We start from the raw sequence: 18,097 nt of genomic DNA on the forward strand, positions 1-18,097 counted from the left end.
AATAAGAGACCCTGTGGGATGCTACCTGCTGCTGGGTGTCAGCTTTCCGAGTCGCATGGGGCTGGAGAAGGAGGCTGTGCCATCAGCTCTTCAGGCTTGAGCCACTGACTGTGGCTCTGTTATGTGCTGATTGGATTTTCTCTTCCACAGGCTGAATTTGCAGCCTGCAGTCAGAGAACAAACGCACTTCTATTGTCTGGCAGCTTCTGCTTTGTGTCTGTGCTAAATAAGGCATAAAAGAATAATATTTTCTGGTTCTAATTGCTTGCCCAGATGGAACACAGACAATTGCAGAGAAATGCCTACACTAACCCGAGCTCCCTGCTCTGCAAAGCAACTGTTTTAACTCTTAAGCTGTTTGGCACCATGACTTTTTCTTAAGGTGAAGTTCTTGGAGCGGCAATAGCAGAAAACATCGGATTAAAGGAGCTGAAAATCAGCTGGAACCATTTCCACAGTGAGGGAGCAGTTGCTTTGGCCAAAGGCGTGGGGGTAGGAAAAGTTTTCACTCCTGTCTTAAATGCTGAAATCTCACATGAAGCTTTGTCTGTTTGTATGAGCATCAACGTCATCATGTGATGTTTGTCCACCAGCCGTCGATGATCTGGGATCACACAGACCTTGGAACCAAGACAGTCAAATCATTCACTGTGTACTGACATAGCACATATGTTTTCATTTCTCCACTTCTAGCTCTTTCCCTTTTTAGAGTCAAACTTGACCCAATGAATGCTTTGAATTGTTTCATTGCACTTCTGATTCACAGATCAATACAGAAGTTACTTTGTATTCTATATACAGTTTTTACTCTGCTCAAAGAAAGAAGCTTCTTTCAGCTTTTCAATACCTAAAGGGAGCCTACAGAGGGGAGGGGAATCAACTCTTTGGAAGGGTTGATACGTGTAGGACGAGGGGAAATGGTTTTAAGTTGAGGGAGGGGAGATTGAGGTCAGACATCAGGGGGAAATTCTTTACCCAGAGAGTGGAGAGGTGCTGGAACAGCTGCCCAGAGAGGCTGTGGATGCCCCGTCCTTGGAGGTGTTCAAGGCCAGCTTGGATGGGGCCCTGAGCAGCCTGGTTTAACATTGGACGTGGAGGTTGGTGGCTCTGCATGTGGCAGGGGGTTGGAGATTCATGATCCTTGAGGTCCCTTTAAACCCTGGCCATTCTGTGATTTAGTAACAAGGTTTTAAATTCAGTGTCTGTGTCACGCCACAGGCAAATGTGTTCCTCAAGGTGCTGGATGTTTCCTACAATGGCTTTGGCAACAATGGAGCAGCTGCCTTGGGAGATGCTCTGCGAGCCAACAACGTGCTGGAAGAGCTCAATGTAAGGTGAGTCAGGCTTCCAGCCTGCTGCATGTTTTCTCCCGTTCTCCAGAACCTACAGAAGTGAGGTATGAGAGGAAGATGTTACGTTTGGAGCCGTGGGCTTTGTTCAGTTCATGGCCTGGAGGGAGGCATGCTTAGGGTGGTGAAACAGCAAGGGAAGCAAGGCGGCCAAGAAGGTGAGAGCTCAAGTTTGTGGTCATCAATATATGATTAATATATAATGGAAGTGGTTCCAGAAAAACGACCAGAAAAAAAAAAAGAAAGAAAAGCAGACAAAGATGGGAGCAGGGAGCTGCCATGAATTCCCTCTGGACTGGTTTTCAGCACTGGGCGCAACAGGAGGTTGCGTATCCTTTGCCAGAGCAATGCAGTAATGTCTGGTATCAGCCTGGCTGTGTGGGCATGGGGAACCTGCAGCTCGGGCTGTGACCCATGCCATCCATCTGCTTGCAGCAATAATCGGATCTCGGTGGAAGGAGCTCTGCGACTTGCAGTTGGCCTGAGAGAAAACAAGACCCTGAAGATCCTTAAGGTGAGTGGCTTTGCCACGAGGAGCCTGCAGTGTGTGGCTGATGGTTTGCTGTTACTGTAGATGGTTTTGTGCCAAGTGGTGTCCAGCTCAACGAGGCAAACTGGAGCTCTCATAGAGCCAAAGAAAAATAAGTTTGGGATGGGAAGAGCTGTTGTGTATCCTCCTGGTGTTTTCTTCTTGCCTCCAGATGATCAGAAATCCCATGCAGAACGAAGGATGCTGTGGGATCCTCAAAGCTCTACAGGCAAATTCTGGCACTGGCATGGAGATCCTGGACCTGCCAGTAAGTGTGACAGCAGACAGAAGAGGGAAGGGAGGGAAGAAGCTGAGTGTGTGAATAACAAAGTGCTGGCAGAGGGATTCAGGCACAAGACATCCCATGTAGACATGCCAAAGAGCATCGTTTCAGAAATAGAGGCTTTCTTTCAGACTGGTGCCCTTAGGCACTTTCAGAGTGGCTTAGTGCCCTTAGGACCAAATAATTACCAAGTGCTTTGATTTCTAAAAAGAGAAAACCCATATCTCCCATTGTGCCGCTTCATCACCTCAGCTCTTCTCCTTGCCCAGGGAGCAGCATGATGAATCTCACACTACCCATAATGTGGGCAGCCCCGAGGAGGGGACATCCTGCCATGCACTTTGTTTACCTGCAGTGATTCCTCCTTCCAGGACATTCCTGTGAGCAAGGAGTTGGTGGAGCTGTGCGAAGCTGTGCAAACGCTTCTCCCAAATCTTCTTCTCCGACGTGGTGGAAGCACAAAACTGCAGGGGAAAAGTCTGTTGGCGGTCGAGCTCTGGCCTCAGCCCAAAGTGTTGGGTAATTCCCGTAACTCCGTGCCTTAATGTCAGTCTCTTTGGGGCTGCTGCTTCTGCCTGATGTCCCAGTACTGCTGAGCAAGCCAGTGACACAGGGACACGCAGGGCAGCGCTGAAGGCAGGAGCTGTGGGAATGTTGGCTGTCGCTCTGCTGCTGCCACTCAGAAGTTTTCCTGTCTGCTCACTTCAAGCTTTCTGCTGTGTCCACTTCTGAGTCTCTTCCAGCACATGCAAGAGCTTCCCCATGGATGATGGCTCCTTTTTAATCATCATCTTTGGGCACAGGGCTGGTGGAACACTGTGTGCCATGGTCTGCTGCAGGGGAGTCTGCACAGCTCAGGAGTGCAGTGTGTTTACACGGCATCCAAAGTCTGTCCAGAGCTGTGCTGTGCACAGATGCTTGCTTTCTTCAGCTGTCCTGCCAACAGCCAGGCTTGCCTTTGCTGGACTGGCTGTCAGATGCAGCGGTGACTCATTTTCAGCTGCTTCCTTCCCCATCTCCTTGGCCTTGTGAGGAGCTCATAATCCCCAGGGTGAAGACCCCGTTTTAGGTGTTATAACTGGTGTCATTTCCTGGATGCACAACTCTTTCTTTTCTGAGTTTCACATTGGATGGATGCTACAAGATGCCAGGAAACAGGACGAGAACTCAGCAGTGATTCAGCACTGACAGCAGCACGTGGCTTTAACCCTTTTCTCCTCCCTGCAACGTGTCTGCCATCACCCAGCAGCATCCAGGGCATCCTCTCTGTGCTGCTGGGGAGCAAATAGCTCTATGCAATTACATTTTGCAGAAAAGAAACTGTTGTATAGATGTATGAATTATTTTACATGTTTTGTATCTAATAAATAACATCTATGCCTACACTGTCCAAACCATTCATGTTTTAAGCTCTGGAAATACTGATTGTTGGCATTAGTGATAATTTCTCCTTCATTATTGGGTAGCTTTTGTTTTGCTTTTGCTTGCAGCCTTATTCCTCTACACCTCCTTGCAGACCAGCAGCCTGGCTCCTTGCAGCACTCCTGATCTGCTCTGGTTGTTTCTGGCAGGTGAGCCTTCATGCTCTGGGCAGATCCAGCTCCATGTGAAACAGCTCTGGTGCAAGTCATGCTGGTGATCACAGAATGTTGAGCTACTGCTAAGCATCATTTGGGACGGGGATGGAGCAGCCTGCAGCACGACTCCGAGCTGCTCCACCAGCACACAGGAGTGTTTTTGTGAGTGCTTTCACCTCTATTCGATATTCAGCCCGATTTTCCTTGTGCTGGGGATGAGGGAATGCATACACCTGGGGGTGTGCCAGTTTTCAACATCCTGCCTTTCTCAGGCCCAGGGAAGGAGGGTGTTCACTGCACAGCGCTTCCCTCATCCGTCCTCAGGCTGTGTGTGCAGGAGGATGGGAGGCTCACGTGGGATAAGGAGCGGATTACATGCAGCCAGCCCTGCAGCTCCTCTGTGCAGGGGGGTGGCAGATGGCTGAGAACCACAGAGTTGGAAAAGGCCCCAAAACTCAGTGCTCTACTGCTCCCCAGTACAGTGGGGATGCTCACCCATGCAGCAGCCCCAAGCAGAGCCTGGACCACGGCACGTGGGAGCTGCCCCATGACCTCCAAAGCCGTGTCAGTTTTCCAGAACTCTTATACCACTCTGACCTACATACCTCACCCTGTAGCACTGCAATTAGACTGATCTCCATGCAATCCAGCCAGGCTGATTAGACCAATATCACGAGCCCCAGAAAAACGCTGTTTCTTTTGAGGAACAAATCATTGTAGGATTGCTCCCTGGCTAGCGGTGGCTACTGAGAAAAAAATGGCTTTGAGCATTATTAGGTGGACAATTTAAAACCAATTAATACGTGTTCTGTGTAGGGCACATTACCTCAGCAGGACGTGGGATGGAACAGAAGAACCAACCAATCCTGTAGCCCTGGGTAAGGATTGTAACCAACCCAGTGGTGCTGCAGAGGGCACGCTCCTCCCAGGCTGCCACTAATCACATCTCCATCCTTAATTCCCTGCAGCCACGTCACTCCCCACCCACACACAGCCCACGTGGTCCCCACGGCCACCATCACTCTTACAGGTGAGCATTGTTTCTCTGCATTTTTACAACTCCATTTGGGCTGGTTAAGCTCATGAACAGTGCAGAACAACGGCCGTGCTGGGGCCACGCACGTATTCTGTGGCTTGTCTTTAATTCACATCATTGACACTGGGTTTGCATGTTCTCTCAGCTCAGGTCACAGCTCTGGGACAACACCACAGACCCTATCCCAGTGCCAGGACACCGCTCTGCTCAGCCCTGTCCTTGCAGCTGACACTGGGGCTGAAAGCTTCTATGCATCCATAGGGCTCCAGCTCCCTGCCCTACGCCCACAGCTCTGGCCAAAAGCCATTCACTGCAGGGAAGAAGTGGGCTATAAGGGGAACACAGCACATGCACCCAGAGCCATTGCAGAACCAGCGTTTATGGGGGTGAACAGGTCAGCCCGTTGCTCACAACCACTACACAGAGGTGCCAAACAGGGCCGCAGCGGGGCAGGGGCTGGGCAGCAGTGACAGTGCGGGGGGAGCAGGACATGAGCACTGTCCAGGGGTGCAGAGCCCCCAAGGGGACTGGGCAGGGGATAAGAGCAGCTCCCAGCAGGGCACGGCCCCATAGGAGGATGCTGGGATGCTGTGGGGCAGGAGGTCTGCATTGCAAAGCCTGAGGGGTCCGGCAGCCTCTTCCAGCACCCTCCAAAACCTGCACCTGGGGGGATGACACCAAAAAGCACCCACTGAGCCAATCCTGAGCCCCTGGGAAAGGCAGCACCCAAGCCCAGAGGTGTGGCAGCTGCTGGGGCACAGGGGAAGGGCACAAGCTGTGCCACCCTTTCCATAGTCCTGCCTACAAACCAGGTCCCTGCCTTCACGCTGCCATCCCCAGCTTGTGTGGCCCTGGCTGCTCCTTGTGCCTCTCAGTACTGGCATCGAAGGGAAGAAGCACCAGAGAGGTTCGGGCAGAGGGAACAGCAGCACAGGGCTCAGCAGGGCTGCAGCAGAAGCCAGGATGAGGCTGGGATGGGCACACTGCCTGTCTCCATCCTCCATCCATGCAAGGCAGTGGAGATGAGCTGGAAAAAGGGGATTTGCTGCACGGCATCTGGGTGGGCGCAGGGAAACAGGGTGGGGATGAGGCTCCCTCTGAGCATGGCAGGCACTGGGGCTGAGGGCAGAGTGCTGCTCTCCAGTGCTGGGAGGGAGGGGGCCAGCCCCACCATGCTCTGCAAGGAAGAGTGAGCGGCACCCCTGGACAGAGCCCTGCACCCGGGCAGCCCTCGCCGCACAGGGGTCAGGCAGAGCAGAGGGGTCCGGAGGGTGGGTGGGCACTGCCAGAGCCACAGAGCCCCCTCCCACGGGCGTCATCTCTTGACCTCAGTGGTGTCGGTGTCTGGCAGCCCGGTGGCAGGCTGAGGGCTGGGCTGCACTGCCTGCACCGTTTCCTCCAGGCTGCCACTGGGGAACACCACGTAGCGGGCGCTGACACGTTGTGGTCGTGGCTCCCGTAGGTTCTCCTTGCTGTGCCAGATGCCGTAGCCAAAGTAGACGAGCAGGCCTGGAGTGAGGGAGAGGGAGGTCAGCACGTCCACCCAGCAGCACAGCCCTGGCACAGAGGTCCTGGCTCAGCCTTGCCATCAGGTCCCAGGACCTGTAGCAGGTGCTTTCCTCTTGCCAGAATAAATGGTTTCTGGGTACCGGGAGCACTCACCAAGGATGAGCCAAACGGCAAAGCGGAGCCACGTCATGTAGCTGAGCTTCAGCATGAGATAGATGTTGAGGACAATGCTCAGTGCTGGGGACAGGGGAACCAGGGGGATCTGCAAGAGATGGAGTTAGCGGTGAGGGGCTGCCAGCTGTGCCCCAGGACTGCCTCCTATCAACCACACCTGCACCCCAGGTGATGCTGCTGACACCAATACCCCATGCCAGTCATAGAATCACAGCATAATTGGGTTGGGAGAGACCTTGCAGCCCCCTCAGCCCCAAACCCTGCCCTGGGCTGGTTGTCCCCACCCACTCAGGCTGCCCAGGGCCCCATCCATGGCCTGGAGCACTGCTGGGGATGGAGTACCCACAGCTCTCTGGGCAGCCTGGGCCAGAGCCTCAATACCCTCAGGTATAAGGAATATAATATAAGGAATTTGCCCCTAACAACTTCCCCCTAACATCAGCATGGGACCCACCTGGAAGGTCTGGGTGCTGCGCTGCTGCTCATGTGCCCAGATGAGGAGGAGGCTGAGCACGAAGCCCAGGCTGAAGAGGACGAGCAGCAGGGAGTAGCTCCAGGTGGGCAGGTGAAGGTGGGTGTTGCCAAACACCAAGATTGAGCAAAGGCAGACAGCAGACACCATCAGGGTCACCACAGCCACCGTGACAACCTCGCCCGGGTAGAAGTCACTGAGAAACTCCAGGTAGGGCTCGAAGGCTGCCTTCAGCTGCCCTGGCTCGCGGTGCTCCTTGCTCTTGTCACTCCCCACCAGCTGCAGCTTGTCGGAGAAGGACTCGTACTCCTTCAGCTCGGGGGCAGCGATGCCCTCACGCTGCTCAGGGTTGGGCTGGCTGCCCGCCGGCTGCGCGGGGCCGTCCGCCTTCTGCTGCTGGAAGCGCAGCACGATGATGCTGGCGGCCACGAAGGTGTAGGCCAGCAGCGTGCCGATGGACAGGAACTGCACCAGAGCCTCCAGGTCGAAGACGAGGGCCAACAGGGCCATGAGCAGCCCAAAGACCACGATGCCGATGACGGGCACCTGTGTGCGCGGGTGCACCCGGGAGAACACCTGGAAGAAGAGCCCGTCCTCGGCCATGGCGTAGACGATGCGTGGCAGGGAGAAGAGGTTGCTCAGCAGGACCGTGTTCATCGCTGAGGGGTGGGCAGAGAAAAGGGCCCCACGTGAGAGTGGGCCCCAACCAAACCGGCACCCGACCCCGCGCTCTCCCACCTCCTCCCACAAATCCACACTCACCGCAGATGGAGCCGGCAGCCACCAGGAATCCTGCCCAGGCATAGCCCCTCCTGTAGAAAGCGTCAGCCAGGGCAGAGTCGGGATCCAGCGTGTGCCAGGGCACCATCAGCGTCAGCACCACGGACACGAGGATGTAGGCACCGGTGGCCAACCCCAACGAGAATGCAATGGCCCTGGGGACGGCCTTCTGCGGGTTCCTGGCTTCTTCGCTGGAGGCTGCGATGACATCGAAGCCCACAAAGGCGTAGAAGCAGGTGGCTGTGCCAGCCATGATGCCTGACAGCCCATAGGGGGCAAAGCCCCCCTCCTGGGCACTCCAGTTCTTGGGCTGTGCAAGAACGAAGCCCATGATGAGAATGAAGAGGATGACGCCCATGCTGATGGCCGAGAAGACGTGGTTGAGCCAAGAGGACACTTTGGCCCCAAAGGAGATGAAGGCGGTGGCCACCAGCAAGATGGCGGCCGCCAGGAAGTCAGGGTAATGGGCCAGGAAGGGCACCTGCCAGGTGCCAACATGGGTCTCAGTGAAGTTCTTAATTTTGTGGTTGAAGATGGAGTCCAGGTAACCGCTCCAGGCCCTGGCCACCGCTGCGCCCCCGATCATGTACTCCAACAGCACGTTCCAGCCGATGAGAAAAGCCCAAATCTCACCCACGGACACGTAGGTGAACATGTAGGCAGAGCCCGTCTTGGGCACCCGGGCCCCAAACTCAGCATAGCAGAGAGCAGCCAGGAGGGAGGCGAAGCCAGCAATGATGAAGGAGACGATGACGGCGGGGCCGGCGATTTCCTTGGCCACGGTGCCCGTGAGGACATAAAGCCCAGAGCCCACCATGCCCCCGATGCCCAGCAGCGTCAAGTCGATGGTGGAAAGGCACCTGTTGAAGGACGTCTCCATCATGTCGGCCTCCAAGGTCTTCACTCTGTTGAGTTTCTGGCAGAAGCGGGTCAGGTCCGTGGAGCGAGGCAGCCATCTCGCCATCCTGTAGGTGCCCTGCTGGGAGAGCTGGTGGGAAGCAGGAAGGCATGAGGAGCCCAGCAGCAGATTGGGAATGCTCTGGTTCCACTCTGCTGCGTGACCCACTGGGACCAGAGAAATGATGGTGGAGTCACCGTCCCTGGATGTGTTCAAGAACTGTGGGGATGTGGCACAGAGGGACGTGGGCAGTAAGCATGATGGGAACGGGTTGGGGATCTGAGAGGTCTTTTCCAACCTTAACAATTCCACGACTGAGCAGCCCTGTGCTTCTCCTCCACTGCCTAAATCCCGTCTCCTTGCAGAGCCTAGGAAAGCGGGGCGCAGGGAGGGGAAGTCACACGTTTCCTTGGGTTCAGACCTGCTGAGCACAAACATCCCTGCTCTGTAGCATGCACTGGGGTCAGCGCTGCAGTGTGCTGCTTTAGGCACTGTGCAGGAAGCCGTGCCTGGAAATCAGGTGGAGGGGAACTGCAGCACCCCCAGTACAGCATTTCCTCACCCTTCCCTTTTGAAAGATCGCTGTTAGAACACAAACCAACCCACTCCGGGCACAGCAGACCGCGCTGCTGCCCGGCACCTTGTCCATCACCTCCCTGCCCAGAAGAAGCACCGGTGTACTGAAAGCCCACCAAAGGGCCACGCAGGGTCTGCGCCGGCCGCTTCCCTGGGGTCAAACCAACGCACGGAACCATCAGGACGCAACGCGCTCCATCTGCGGCTCGGGGGCTGCTCCCAATCCCCCAAAACCCTGCTCAGACGGCTCACGAGCCGCTCCCCCAAACCTCCGATCCACAGCCGGGTTCCTCCCGGCACCGTCCACGGCAACGGAGCCGCGGCGACAAGCACGCAGCTCCGCATCCGTCACCGGGATCAGAAGAAGCGGAGCCACCGCCCTTTGTCCGTGCGGGTGGTGATCCAGGCCGCCGCGGGCCGGTGGGAGGGGGGAGAACCTCCTGGCTCCGGAAGAAAGGCGAAATCTCACCCAGACATCGAACCCCAAAGCTCCCCCCGCCTCCGGCCTCGCTCACCTTTGCGCCCCGGCGGCTCCGAGGGCGCGGCCGGGGGGGGTCCGCGTGGCTCCGGCCCCGCACCTGCACCGCACCGCCGCCGCCGCCTCGCCCCGCCCCGGCCCCGCCTCCAACACGGCGGTGGGCGGCTGCCACCTGGTGGGTCCGCTCGGGTAGATCTGTGCGAAGCCTGCAGACGGACTGCGAGATGCTCGTAGGTCCCTTCCAGTTATGGGTGCCGCGATGCTCGCAGCTCAGACTGAGGAGCGAGGTCCCCATCGGGCCTCGCACGGAACCGCTCCCGGCATGAAGGAGCCGTGGATGGATGTGGGTGCACCGGTGGTTTCATAGCAGCAAAACGTTTCTTGTTTTCCTTCTCTGCTCCTATCTAAAGCCTTCCTAATGCATCATTTGATTCTGTGATAGCTACTGAGCACTAATGCTGACATTCTGTGGACATTTCTTGGGACCAGCCATCACCCCAAATACTTTCAGTGGTGATGAACAACTCGGCACCATTCGGTGCTTCCATGTACATAAACTCACCATCATCCACCCCAAATCCACGTCCTCCCTTGGACAGGCCCACACTGCCCTGATCAGCCCAGCAAAGCACAGGAGAAGGCAGCAGGAAATTCACCTTGTTTCTTCCTACTATTGCTCTCTGCTCCTCCTCCAGCTTGCGTGCCTTTGCTCACCTTCTACCAGCCCGTGGTAACCGGATCCTATCGTGCTTTGCTTCTCCATGCTGCTGATGGCAGCACTGAGGCTTTGGCAGCGGCTGAAGCCACCTGAGATGCCACCAGGCACACAGCAGGTCCCCAGCCAAGTGTTCCTATGGCACCCAAGAGCTGCAGGGCTGCACGGGAGCAGAGCTGCTGCATTTCCAGCTGGGGCAGCTTCTGGGTCACTCTCCTAAGATCCAACACCAGTGCAGGAGAAGGGCTGCAGCCAGTCCCTGGGGAATGGTCACTGGTCACAAGCTACACCAGGAGCTTTATTCTCTTAAAATAACCTTTCCAACCACTGAGAACTCCATGCCCCTCTCAGAAAGCCTCTCTCTCTCTCAAAAAGAAAAAAAAAAAAGAAAAAAGAAAAAAAGAAGAGAAACCTCCTGACCTGTGGCAGGCTGCAGGCATGGAAAATTTCAGCAGGGATTGTTTGCCTGGCAGAGCCGTGTGCAACTGAAACCAGATGGTGGGAGCAGGAAGCTCTGTTGTCATGGTGCTGCCGGAGCAGCCTGCTGCGGATGCCACAGCCTTGGAGAAAGCTGGGGTGAGTGGCAGAGCCCTGCACGTGTCGTGGGCTGGGGGTTCTGGGCTGTGGTGGGCTTTGCTCTGCTCAACACTGGGCTGTGAAGCTGAGCAGCGATGCTGAGGGGCTGCAATTGCTGCCTGCAGGTGCTCCAAGCTCCTCCAGCTGCACTGCAGGCTCTGCTGCTGCCTGGGAGCAACAGCTCCGGCCTCTTTGCTTTTCACAGTGCTGCAGAAATTCAGCTCCAGTGTGTTCATCCGTAGCAGAGCCAGCTCTCCCTACCAAAAGGCCGCCCACAAACTCTGCCAGCACCTTTGCAGTTTCCCTATTTGAGTTGGTGATGGCCCCAGTTTGCTGAAAACCTCTCTGGCTTCAGCCATCTGCTTTTGTAAGGACATAAAGGCTTATAGCACCTTGATTAAGGGGCAGTACCCCATGTCCTAGCTTCAGCAATTAACTGTGTGCTGAATCTTCTAATATTGTCTTCTGCTGTGAACAGAGGCTGTTGTAGTAATAACAGGGGATGCAGGCAAGAGCAAACGGCAGCACTAAAGGAGAAACCTCCCAAACACAATCCTTGGCTGTAGAACTGCTGGAGAACCTTTAAGCAGTGATCTGTGTGTCATCAAAGCCCTTCAGCACAGGATGGCAGAACTCCTTGATCCACTTCCAGCAGCTGCTCTGACTTGAAGAGCCACTCATCCCTGAAGAGAGCTGCTTCCTGACGCTGCCTCGCACCATCCTATCTCCTGTGAGCAGCCAACACTGCACATCACCTGGCACATTTCTTGCACACACAAAGCTCTGATTGCACACAAGTGCCCCCATTCCCCCTGTGCACCAAGTCCTGAGGCCCGCAGAGCTCATCTCTGAGAGCTCTCAGCACCACTCCAGCTTCAATGCAGCGCAGACCCAGAGCAGGGATAGAAAACCCATACGTGTGATCACTGACCTTCAGAAAACTGCAGCCCCAGAGGGCTGTGCAGGGTATTTCTATCCATTTGGAGCTGTTTTAGAGTAACAAAACAAAAGCTCCCATGTCTTCTTGGCTGCTCGAGTCAGGTGAAAGCACGACTGACACCATGTCATGGTTCAGTACAGAATTTTAATAGAACTCAGAGGAGAATTCCATGTTATTCACCTCAGTGTCTCTCTGTGAAGTGCCTGCCTGTTAATTCTGCCTCAGCACACACAAACACATCTTGCTGTAGATACAACTTCAACTTTTTTTTCCCCACCTGCCAACTACCTGCACGCTGAGCCTGCAAAGGAGAGCAACCACACCTTGCTTCCCGTCTGACAGGACAGCTACTCACCTCTCCCATCCCTTATCAAACACTCCTCCTCGATTTGGAAGAGCAGATCATAATTTAGAGGTGACACTGCTCTCTGCAGGCTGGATGTGGCAGATTAATACTGTCAGCCCTTGTCTTAGCAACGCAGTGCAACACAGCAGGAAGGGCTACCATGCTTCTTGCTTTGCTGAGTGGAAGGGCAGCCTGGAGCTCTTCAGGCTCTGTGCTCTGGAGGCCTATCTCTAAAGGTAACCTAAGGGTTTCAGCTATTCTGCAGTTGCAGGCCAGTAGCCTCTTCCTAACATAACATAAAGCAAATGCATTAAGTCTATTCTTTGGAGGGAAGTCAGAAGAAAACTCCTCTTTGTTCAGGGAAAAGCCTTCTCCGACTCAGATTCCTTCTGCTGCAACTTCCGAATCAATTCCAGTAAGTTCATCTGTAAAGTCAGCTCCTGGAAAACAAAGACATTAATGCAAGGGTAAGAAGAGCCCATCCCTTCTGCAGGAAGCAGGAAGGACTCATTGGTACCACGGTACCATTCAGTGCCTGATCCTTTCCAGGAGAAGACAAGGACTCTCCAAAGATACATGCAACACACTGCTGTGATGGTGCATACAGTTCCCTCCTGCATCCTCCAAAGCACCCAATTTTCCATGGCTGTCACTGAGCTGACATCACCACCTCCTATAACACCACCAGCAGCTTATGGCTCCCTTGTATCCCTCTTTCCACCTGCTTGTTCTTCACTCACGTTCAGCTCACAAGCCATGCAGCACAGCCTGCACTTCCCCTGCACACGGTGCAACATCCATTCTCTAAGCTCTGCCCTGTGACTCAGGCTTGTAGACATTACATCATGGGAATGAAAATCTACTTTTGTATTAAAAAAATAAATAAATAAGCATATCAACTGCATAAACAGGCAGTTTACATAACAGACTGAGGAAAACACATCTACTGACAGGAAATGTGTGAAGAACAACAGACACCAGCAGTGATTTCTTGCACTGGAAGTCAAGGGTTACCAGCTATCATAAAGGCAAACAAGTGAGAAATAGCAAATGAGAACCCTGTTAAGAATTATTACTGTCAGAAATAACATAACAGGCAGGAGCAAGGGAGGGGGAGGACAAAGAAATGATTTCAGTATATAGATGAGTAATAACAGGAAAAAAAGGATTTTCTTGAAGATGCACACGCAGAAATTGTGTGGCTTTAGAAAACGGCTGTTTAACTGAGCTTAAGCCAGATTTTCTCTTTAATGCATCCTTGTCAAAATTAAATTTAATCAACTAGAAATGCAGTGAAAAAATCACCTGTTTCTGTATTCACTGCAAGCTTCCGTGGCATCCCAAGGAAGTTTTGGAAGCTGCAGTTTTCCATTCCTGTGGTGGACAGCAGAAAGGAAACCTTGGTGGCTGCTCTCAGGTTTTAAGAGCCCTGTCTGATGCACTTCTGCTCTGCTACAACCCTGACCTGCTGAGAGCACAGTGCCCTCCAGCTGATGGGGCAAAGGAGCAATCACTCTTTCCGAGCCAGAATTCAGAGTTCATTAATAGACTGAAACCAAAAAAAGTCATTGGCACAGGAGCACGGCCAGCTCTCACCCTCACTGCTCACACACTGACCTGGGGGTTGGTGGTGATGTAGAAGCCGGACACCCCAGCCTTTTCCAGGGTGCTCTGCTGGTCGATCACTTTTTGGTCCAGTTCCAAGACGATTTTCTCATCCATCATTCGCTGCTCCTCTCGAATTCGCTGCTCCACAGCCTGAGAAGGTGATATTCAGCAGGTGGGTGGGGGGATGCTTACCTTCATCCCGTGTTTTTTTCTCCTCTCAACATCTTTTACTGAAACCAAAGAGCTCCTACACCCTTAAAGCACAGCAATTCGGATGACTTTGCCTCCTCCAAGGACAGCAGAGGGCAGCAAGCACAGCCTCAGATCTTACCTTGGGTGCTTGCCATGCCTTACAGTGAGCTACCTCTCACTACAAAGCACAGGGAAACAGCTGGGACTAGCCTGCTTAAGTGCATTTTGAAGCCAGGAAAGAGACCGTGAGCAGCAGACTGCGATCTGAATGACTTTTCCTGAGCAGCAGCAGGCTGCAGCCAAGTACTTCAGCAGTACATGCACTACAAAGTCAGTAGCCCAGAAGTCACACATCCCTCACAGCACTGCTGAAACTGCAGGAAGACTTGGAGGAGTGACACAGATGAGTAAAAAGCACCAGAGCCAGCTCAGATGCTTGCATGTTCTCCGAGCACAGCTCTGCAGCAGTACATCAGGCCCAGCTCCTGTTGATTCACTAAAGAGCCAAACTCCTCCACTCCCAACTTTGCAACAGGAAGCACAGCTTATTTTTTTTGTTGACAACGGCAAGCAGAAGCGTTGCTTGGAGCTGCAGCCTGCAGGGGCTCTGCTTCTGGCAAACTGAGAATGTTATCAAGTGGGGACTTGCCAAAACAGCCCTATCAGAAGCACACAGGCCCTCCTGCTCTGCCTTAACAGAACAAAGGGAACAATAGAAGCAAGGACCCACTGCCTAAGCCACAGGATGGCAGAGCTGGAACTCACTTTGCCACAGACACAAGGTGTAGCAGCGGTGTGTAAATCACCCTCTCCACCTGGAACATGGAGGTCAGTTGCTAATTCAAAGGCACACAAGAAATCAGGTGCTGTGGGCAGCTCTAAGAACACTACCATGTTCTGCTAGCTGCAGAAAGGGGCATGGGTAGGCAGCAGGATCTTGCTGGGTGATAGTGAACAGCAGTCTTCCTTCTCAAGCCACAGGGAAAGCCAGGAGACACCAAACCTGACCTAAATACAAAGCTCCTTCTCTGCTAACAGCTAACTGACACAAGTTTAAACACTTTACCCACGCTGTGCTGCCTCTCTGTAACATTATAAACCAAGGCAAGCATTCAGCCAGAAACATTCAAAGTAATAATAACCCTTACTGCACAGAAAGAGAGAAGTCACCGGGTCTGGTGATACTTCTTGTATTGATGGCTGTGGTTTAAAAGACCTGGACAAACCCATGTGAAAAGGGAATGGAAAGCATGTGCTCAGCTGGAAGCTCTGTGGAAAAGCCAGACTGTGAACGATGGAGGATTTGGGCCTGAGCAGCCTGCACAAAAACTGAGCTCTGTCTGCAGAGTGAATGCATCAACAACTGCCTGCAAAAGGCCTGACCTAAATGAGGAGCAATTCTTACTCCCAAGGAGAAGGAGCTGCCTCACGTAACCATTTTTGGATATACTGCAGACACTGTGCTGAAGGAGTGACTTTCCCACCCTTGGGTTTGAAGAAGAGAGGCTTAGTTATCTGTGTGCCATTTAGAGCCAGGCACCCAATTCTGAGACACAGAAAGGCACCAAAGACTCTGAGAAAACTAAGGCTTAAACACAAGCCTTGCTTCAGCTCAGGTGGTTGGGGAGTTGCCATGCTAGGCCAATCGTTTTTTTTATTTTTAAGGCTACAGAAACCACTAGGAAGCTGGACATCCCCAAACCATATCTTGTATTATCTCTCCTGTGGGACTGATCCCATAGGAACCCATAGGAGCTGGTCCTTGAACCAGAGAGCAGCTCTGATTAGACAATCCCATCATTAAGATGATGGATCCATTCCCAAAGTGCTCTACAACAGAAACAGCAGAAAAGGGAAGAAGTAACTTCAGTAACTTCCTCCTGAGGAATAAAGAACACAGGAAGGAATTGGGAAGGTAAAAGGAAGTGGGGAGAAATTGTACAGGATGCAACACAAGGAGAAAAACCACACGTGTGGGTATGTTTGTCATCTAGTGTGAACAAAGCCTAGTGGATGAATGCAATACTGGAAATGCTTTGGAACAGACAGCATGGATTATTACTTACTATCATGATGCATTTACACATCACACACAGGAGTGAAAGGGATGCAGGCCCAGCCTGACTTCAGCCATCTCAATAGAAAATGAGGGAAGAGGAAACAAAAGGGCTCTCAGGCTGTGGTTATTATGGGTAAAGGTCAGGAGAAAGCCAACATTTAAACGGTTACATGTTTGCCTGACGTGAACTAAAGTAGCTTCACACATACATTTAAATTACACAGATTAAGATAACCAGCTACTTGTAATTTGTACTTGTAATACTTTAAAAACTGTCTTTATCTTATCACTAACAGGTAGATAAGAGGATCTTCAGACCTTTGGGACTCAATGTCCCACTCACACTGAAGCTCTTTTCCAGAAATGCTTTGGGAAACACCAAGAATCAATCTGTGCCTTTAGGTACCTCAGGTTATTTCTCCTTTACCACTGTAACTGAGTAAATCACAGCTTTCAGGCATTCCCTGCTTTCACCCTTTGGAGTTCACAGGGGTTGTGACATCCCTCAAAGCGTGCCAGCTCCGGTGCTGGGACAACCAGCATTTCCTGGTAGCAAAATGCCTGCGAACCCCTGCGACAACTTCTGTGCTCACGTGAAGGGCAGCGAGGGGTGGCTGCGCCCTCCTGCTCCCCCCTTACCTCCATCTCCCGCTGCTGGGCGGCGCGGAGCAGCGGCAGGTTGTGCGGCCTGCAGCACTGCTGGGCCTCTTTGTGCCGGTGGAAGAGCTCCTGCTTCAGCCCTGCGCCCAGGGATGGGGACAGCATCAGGACAACACCCCCACCCCTGTCCCCACACCTCCCCATTGCCTCCTTGCGGCGACCCAGGCTCCTGGTTGCAACTCCCCACACCCGCGACCCCAACGCCCCACCACCACCACCTCACCCCAACGCCCCCCGGGTCCCCCACCCCAAATCCCTTTCCCTGCTGACCGCGGTGCTCGCTATGCAGCTTGAGGCGCTGGCTGTAGAGGTTCTTCTCAGTGAGGTGCTGGATCTCCAGCAGCCCCTGCACGATCTCAAACACCGTCCCATCCAGCAGTGCCAGCGCCAGGTCGCTCAGCGTCGTGTAGGACAAGCGCTGCTGGCAGGAGCTGCAGGGACACAGCGGGGTCAGGGTTAGGGCTGGGATCAGGGTTACAGCTTGGAATTGGGGGTTGGAGTTGAGGTTAAGGCTGGGATTTGGAACTGGGGTTCAGAATTGAAGTCAGAGTTGGGTTTTTGAAGTCAGAGCTGGCGTTCAGAGTTGGGATTGGAGGCTGGGGTTGGAGGGATAAGAGTTGGGAGTTGGAGGGGTAAGGCTGGGGCTTGGAATTGGGCTCAGTGTTTGGAGTTGGGGTTGGATCAGTACTGGAGTTTGGAATTGGGGTCAGCATTCTCGGAGTCGGGGTTCAGAGTTGGGGTCAGGGTGCGGAGTTAGGGTTGGAGTTCAGAATTGGGGTTTGGGCCAAGGTTCAGAGTTGGGGTTGGGATTAGGATTGGGGTTCAGAGTTGGGGTTGCTGTTCAGAATCGGGGTTTGGAACTGAGGTCAGGACTCAGGTTCAGGGTCAGGGTTTGGAGTTAGGGTTGGGGTACAGAATTGGGATTTGAGTCAAGGTTTGGAGTTGGGTTCAGTGTTCAGAGTTGGGGCTGAGATTAAGATTGGGGTTTAGAGTTGGGGTTTGGATCAAGGTTTCGAGTTGGGGTTCAGAGTTGTGGTTGGGATTAAGATTGGGGTTCAGAGTTGGGGTTTGGAACTGAGGTCTGGAACTGGGGGTGCAGGGTCAGGGTTTGGAGTCAGGGTTGGAGTTCAGAATTGGGGTTTGGGTCAAACTTTGGAGTTGAGGTTGGGATTAGGATTGGGAACTGGGGTTCAGAATCAGCGCCTGGAACTGAGGTCAGGAACTGAGGTTCAGGGTCAGGGTTTGGAGTTAGGGTTGCAAGTTCAGAATTGGGATTTGAGCCACGGTTTGGAGTTGGGGTTCAGAGTTGGGGTTTGGAACTGAGGTCAGGATTGAGGTTC

The 18,097-nt window shown here is 53.4% G+C and overlaps 3 protein-coding genes across 3 annotated transcripts in view; 1 reads left to right on the top strand and 2 right to left on the bottom strand.

Moving 5' to 3' along the window:
• Positions 1-382: 382 nt before the first annotated feature.
• Positions 383-2,706, top strand: LOC122169749 (leucine-rich repeat-containing protein 74B-like; the record flags this gene model as incomplete). The annotated part of the gene is made up of 5 exons (XM_042836110.1): positions 383-492; positions 1,219-1,334; positions 1,785-1,863; positions 2,051-2,146; positions 2,533-2,706. Coding segments are annotated over 5 exons (575 nt in total), but the record flags the coding sequence as incomplete, so codon positions are not given.
• A 2,195-nt stretch (positions 2,707-4,901) lies between these two features.
• Positions 4,902-9,742, bottom strand: SLC7A4 (solute carrier family 7 member 4). The gene is made up of 5 exons (XM_042836111.1): positions 9,699-9,742; positions 7,692-8,697; positions 6,912-7,588; positions 6,437-6,545; positions 4,902-6,283 (listed from the first exon to the last, which is right to left on the bottom strand). Exons 2-5 carry the CDS (start codon positions 8,671-8,673, stop codon positions 6,090-6,092), a joined length of 1,962 nt encoding a protein of 653 aa, XP_042692045.1. The 5' UTR covers positions 8,674-8,697; positions 9,699-9,742; the 3' UTR covers positions 4,902-6,089.
• Positions 9,743-12,016: 2,274 nt separating this feature from the next.
• LOC122169754 (protein DGCR6) overlaps positions 12,017-18,097 on the bottom strand; it is a 6,941-nt gene continuing 860 nt past the window's right edge. Inside the window, exons 2-5 of the mRNA XM_042836116.1 lie at positions 17,028-17,188; positions 16,737-16,837; positions 13,856-13,996; positions 12,017-12,678 (exon numbers count right to left, since the gene is read on the bottom strand). Of these exons, the coding sequence (XP_042692050.1) occupies positions 12,595-12,678; positions 13,856-13,996; positions 16,737-16,837; positions 17,028-17,188 (487 nt within the window). The 3' untranslated portion in view covers positions 12,017-12,594. The remainder of the gene's footprint in view (positions 12,679-13,855; positions 13,997-16,736; positions 16,838-17,027; positions 17,189-18,097) is intronic.

The sequence above is a fragment of the Centrocercus urophasianus genome, unplaced genomic scaffold (assembly GCF_019232065.1).
Source record: "Centrocercus urophasianus isolate 14NV4802_14NV808 unplaced genomic scaffold, USGS_Curo_1.0 seq_575, whole genome shotgun sequence".
In the NCBI taxonomy this organism is placed as follows: Eukaryota; Metazoa; Chordata; class Aves; order Galliformes; family Phasianidae; genus Centrocercus; species Centrocercus urophasianus.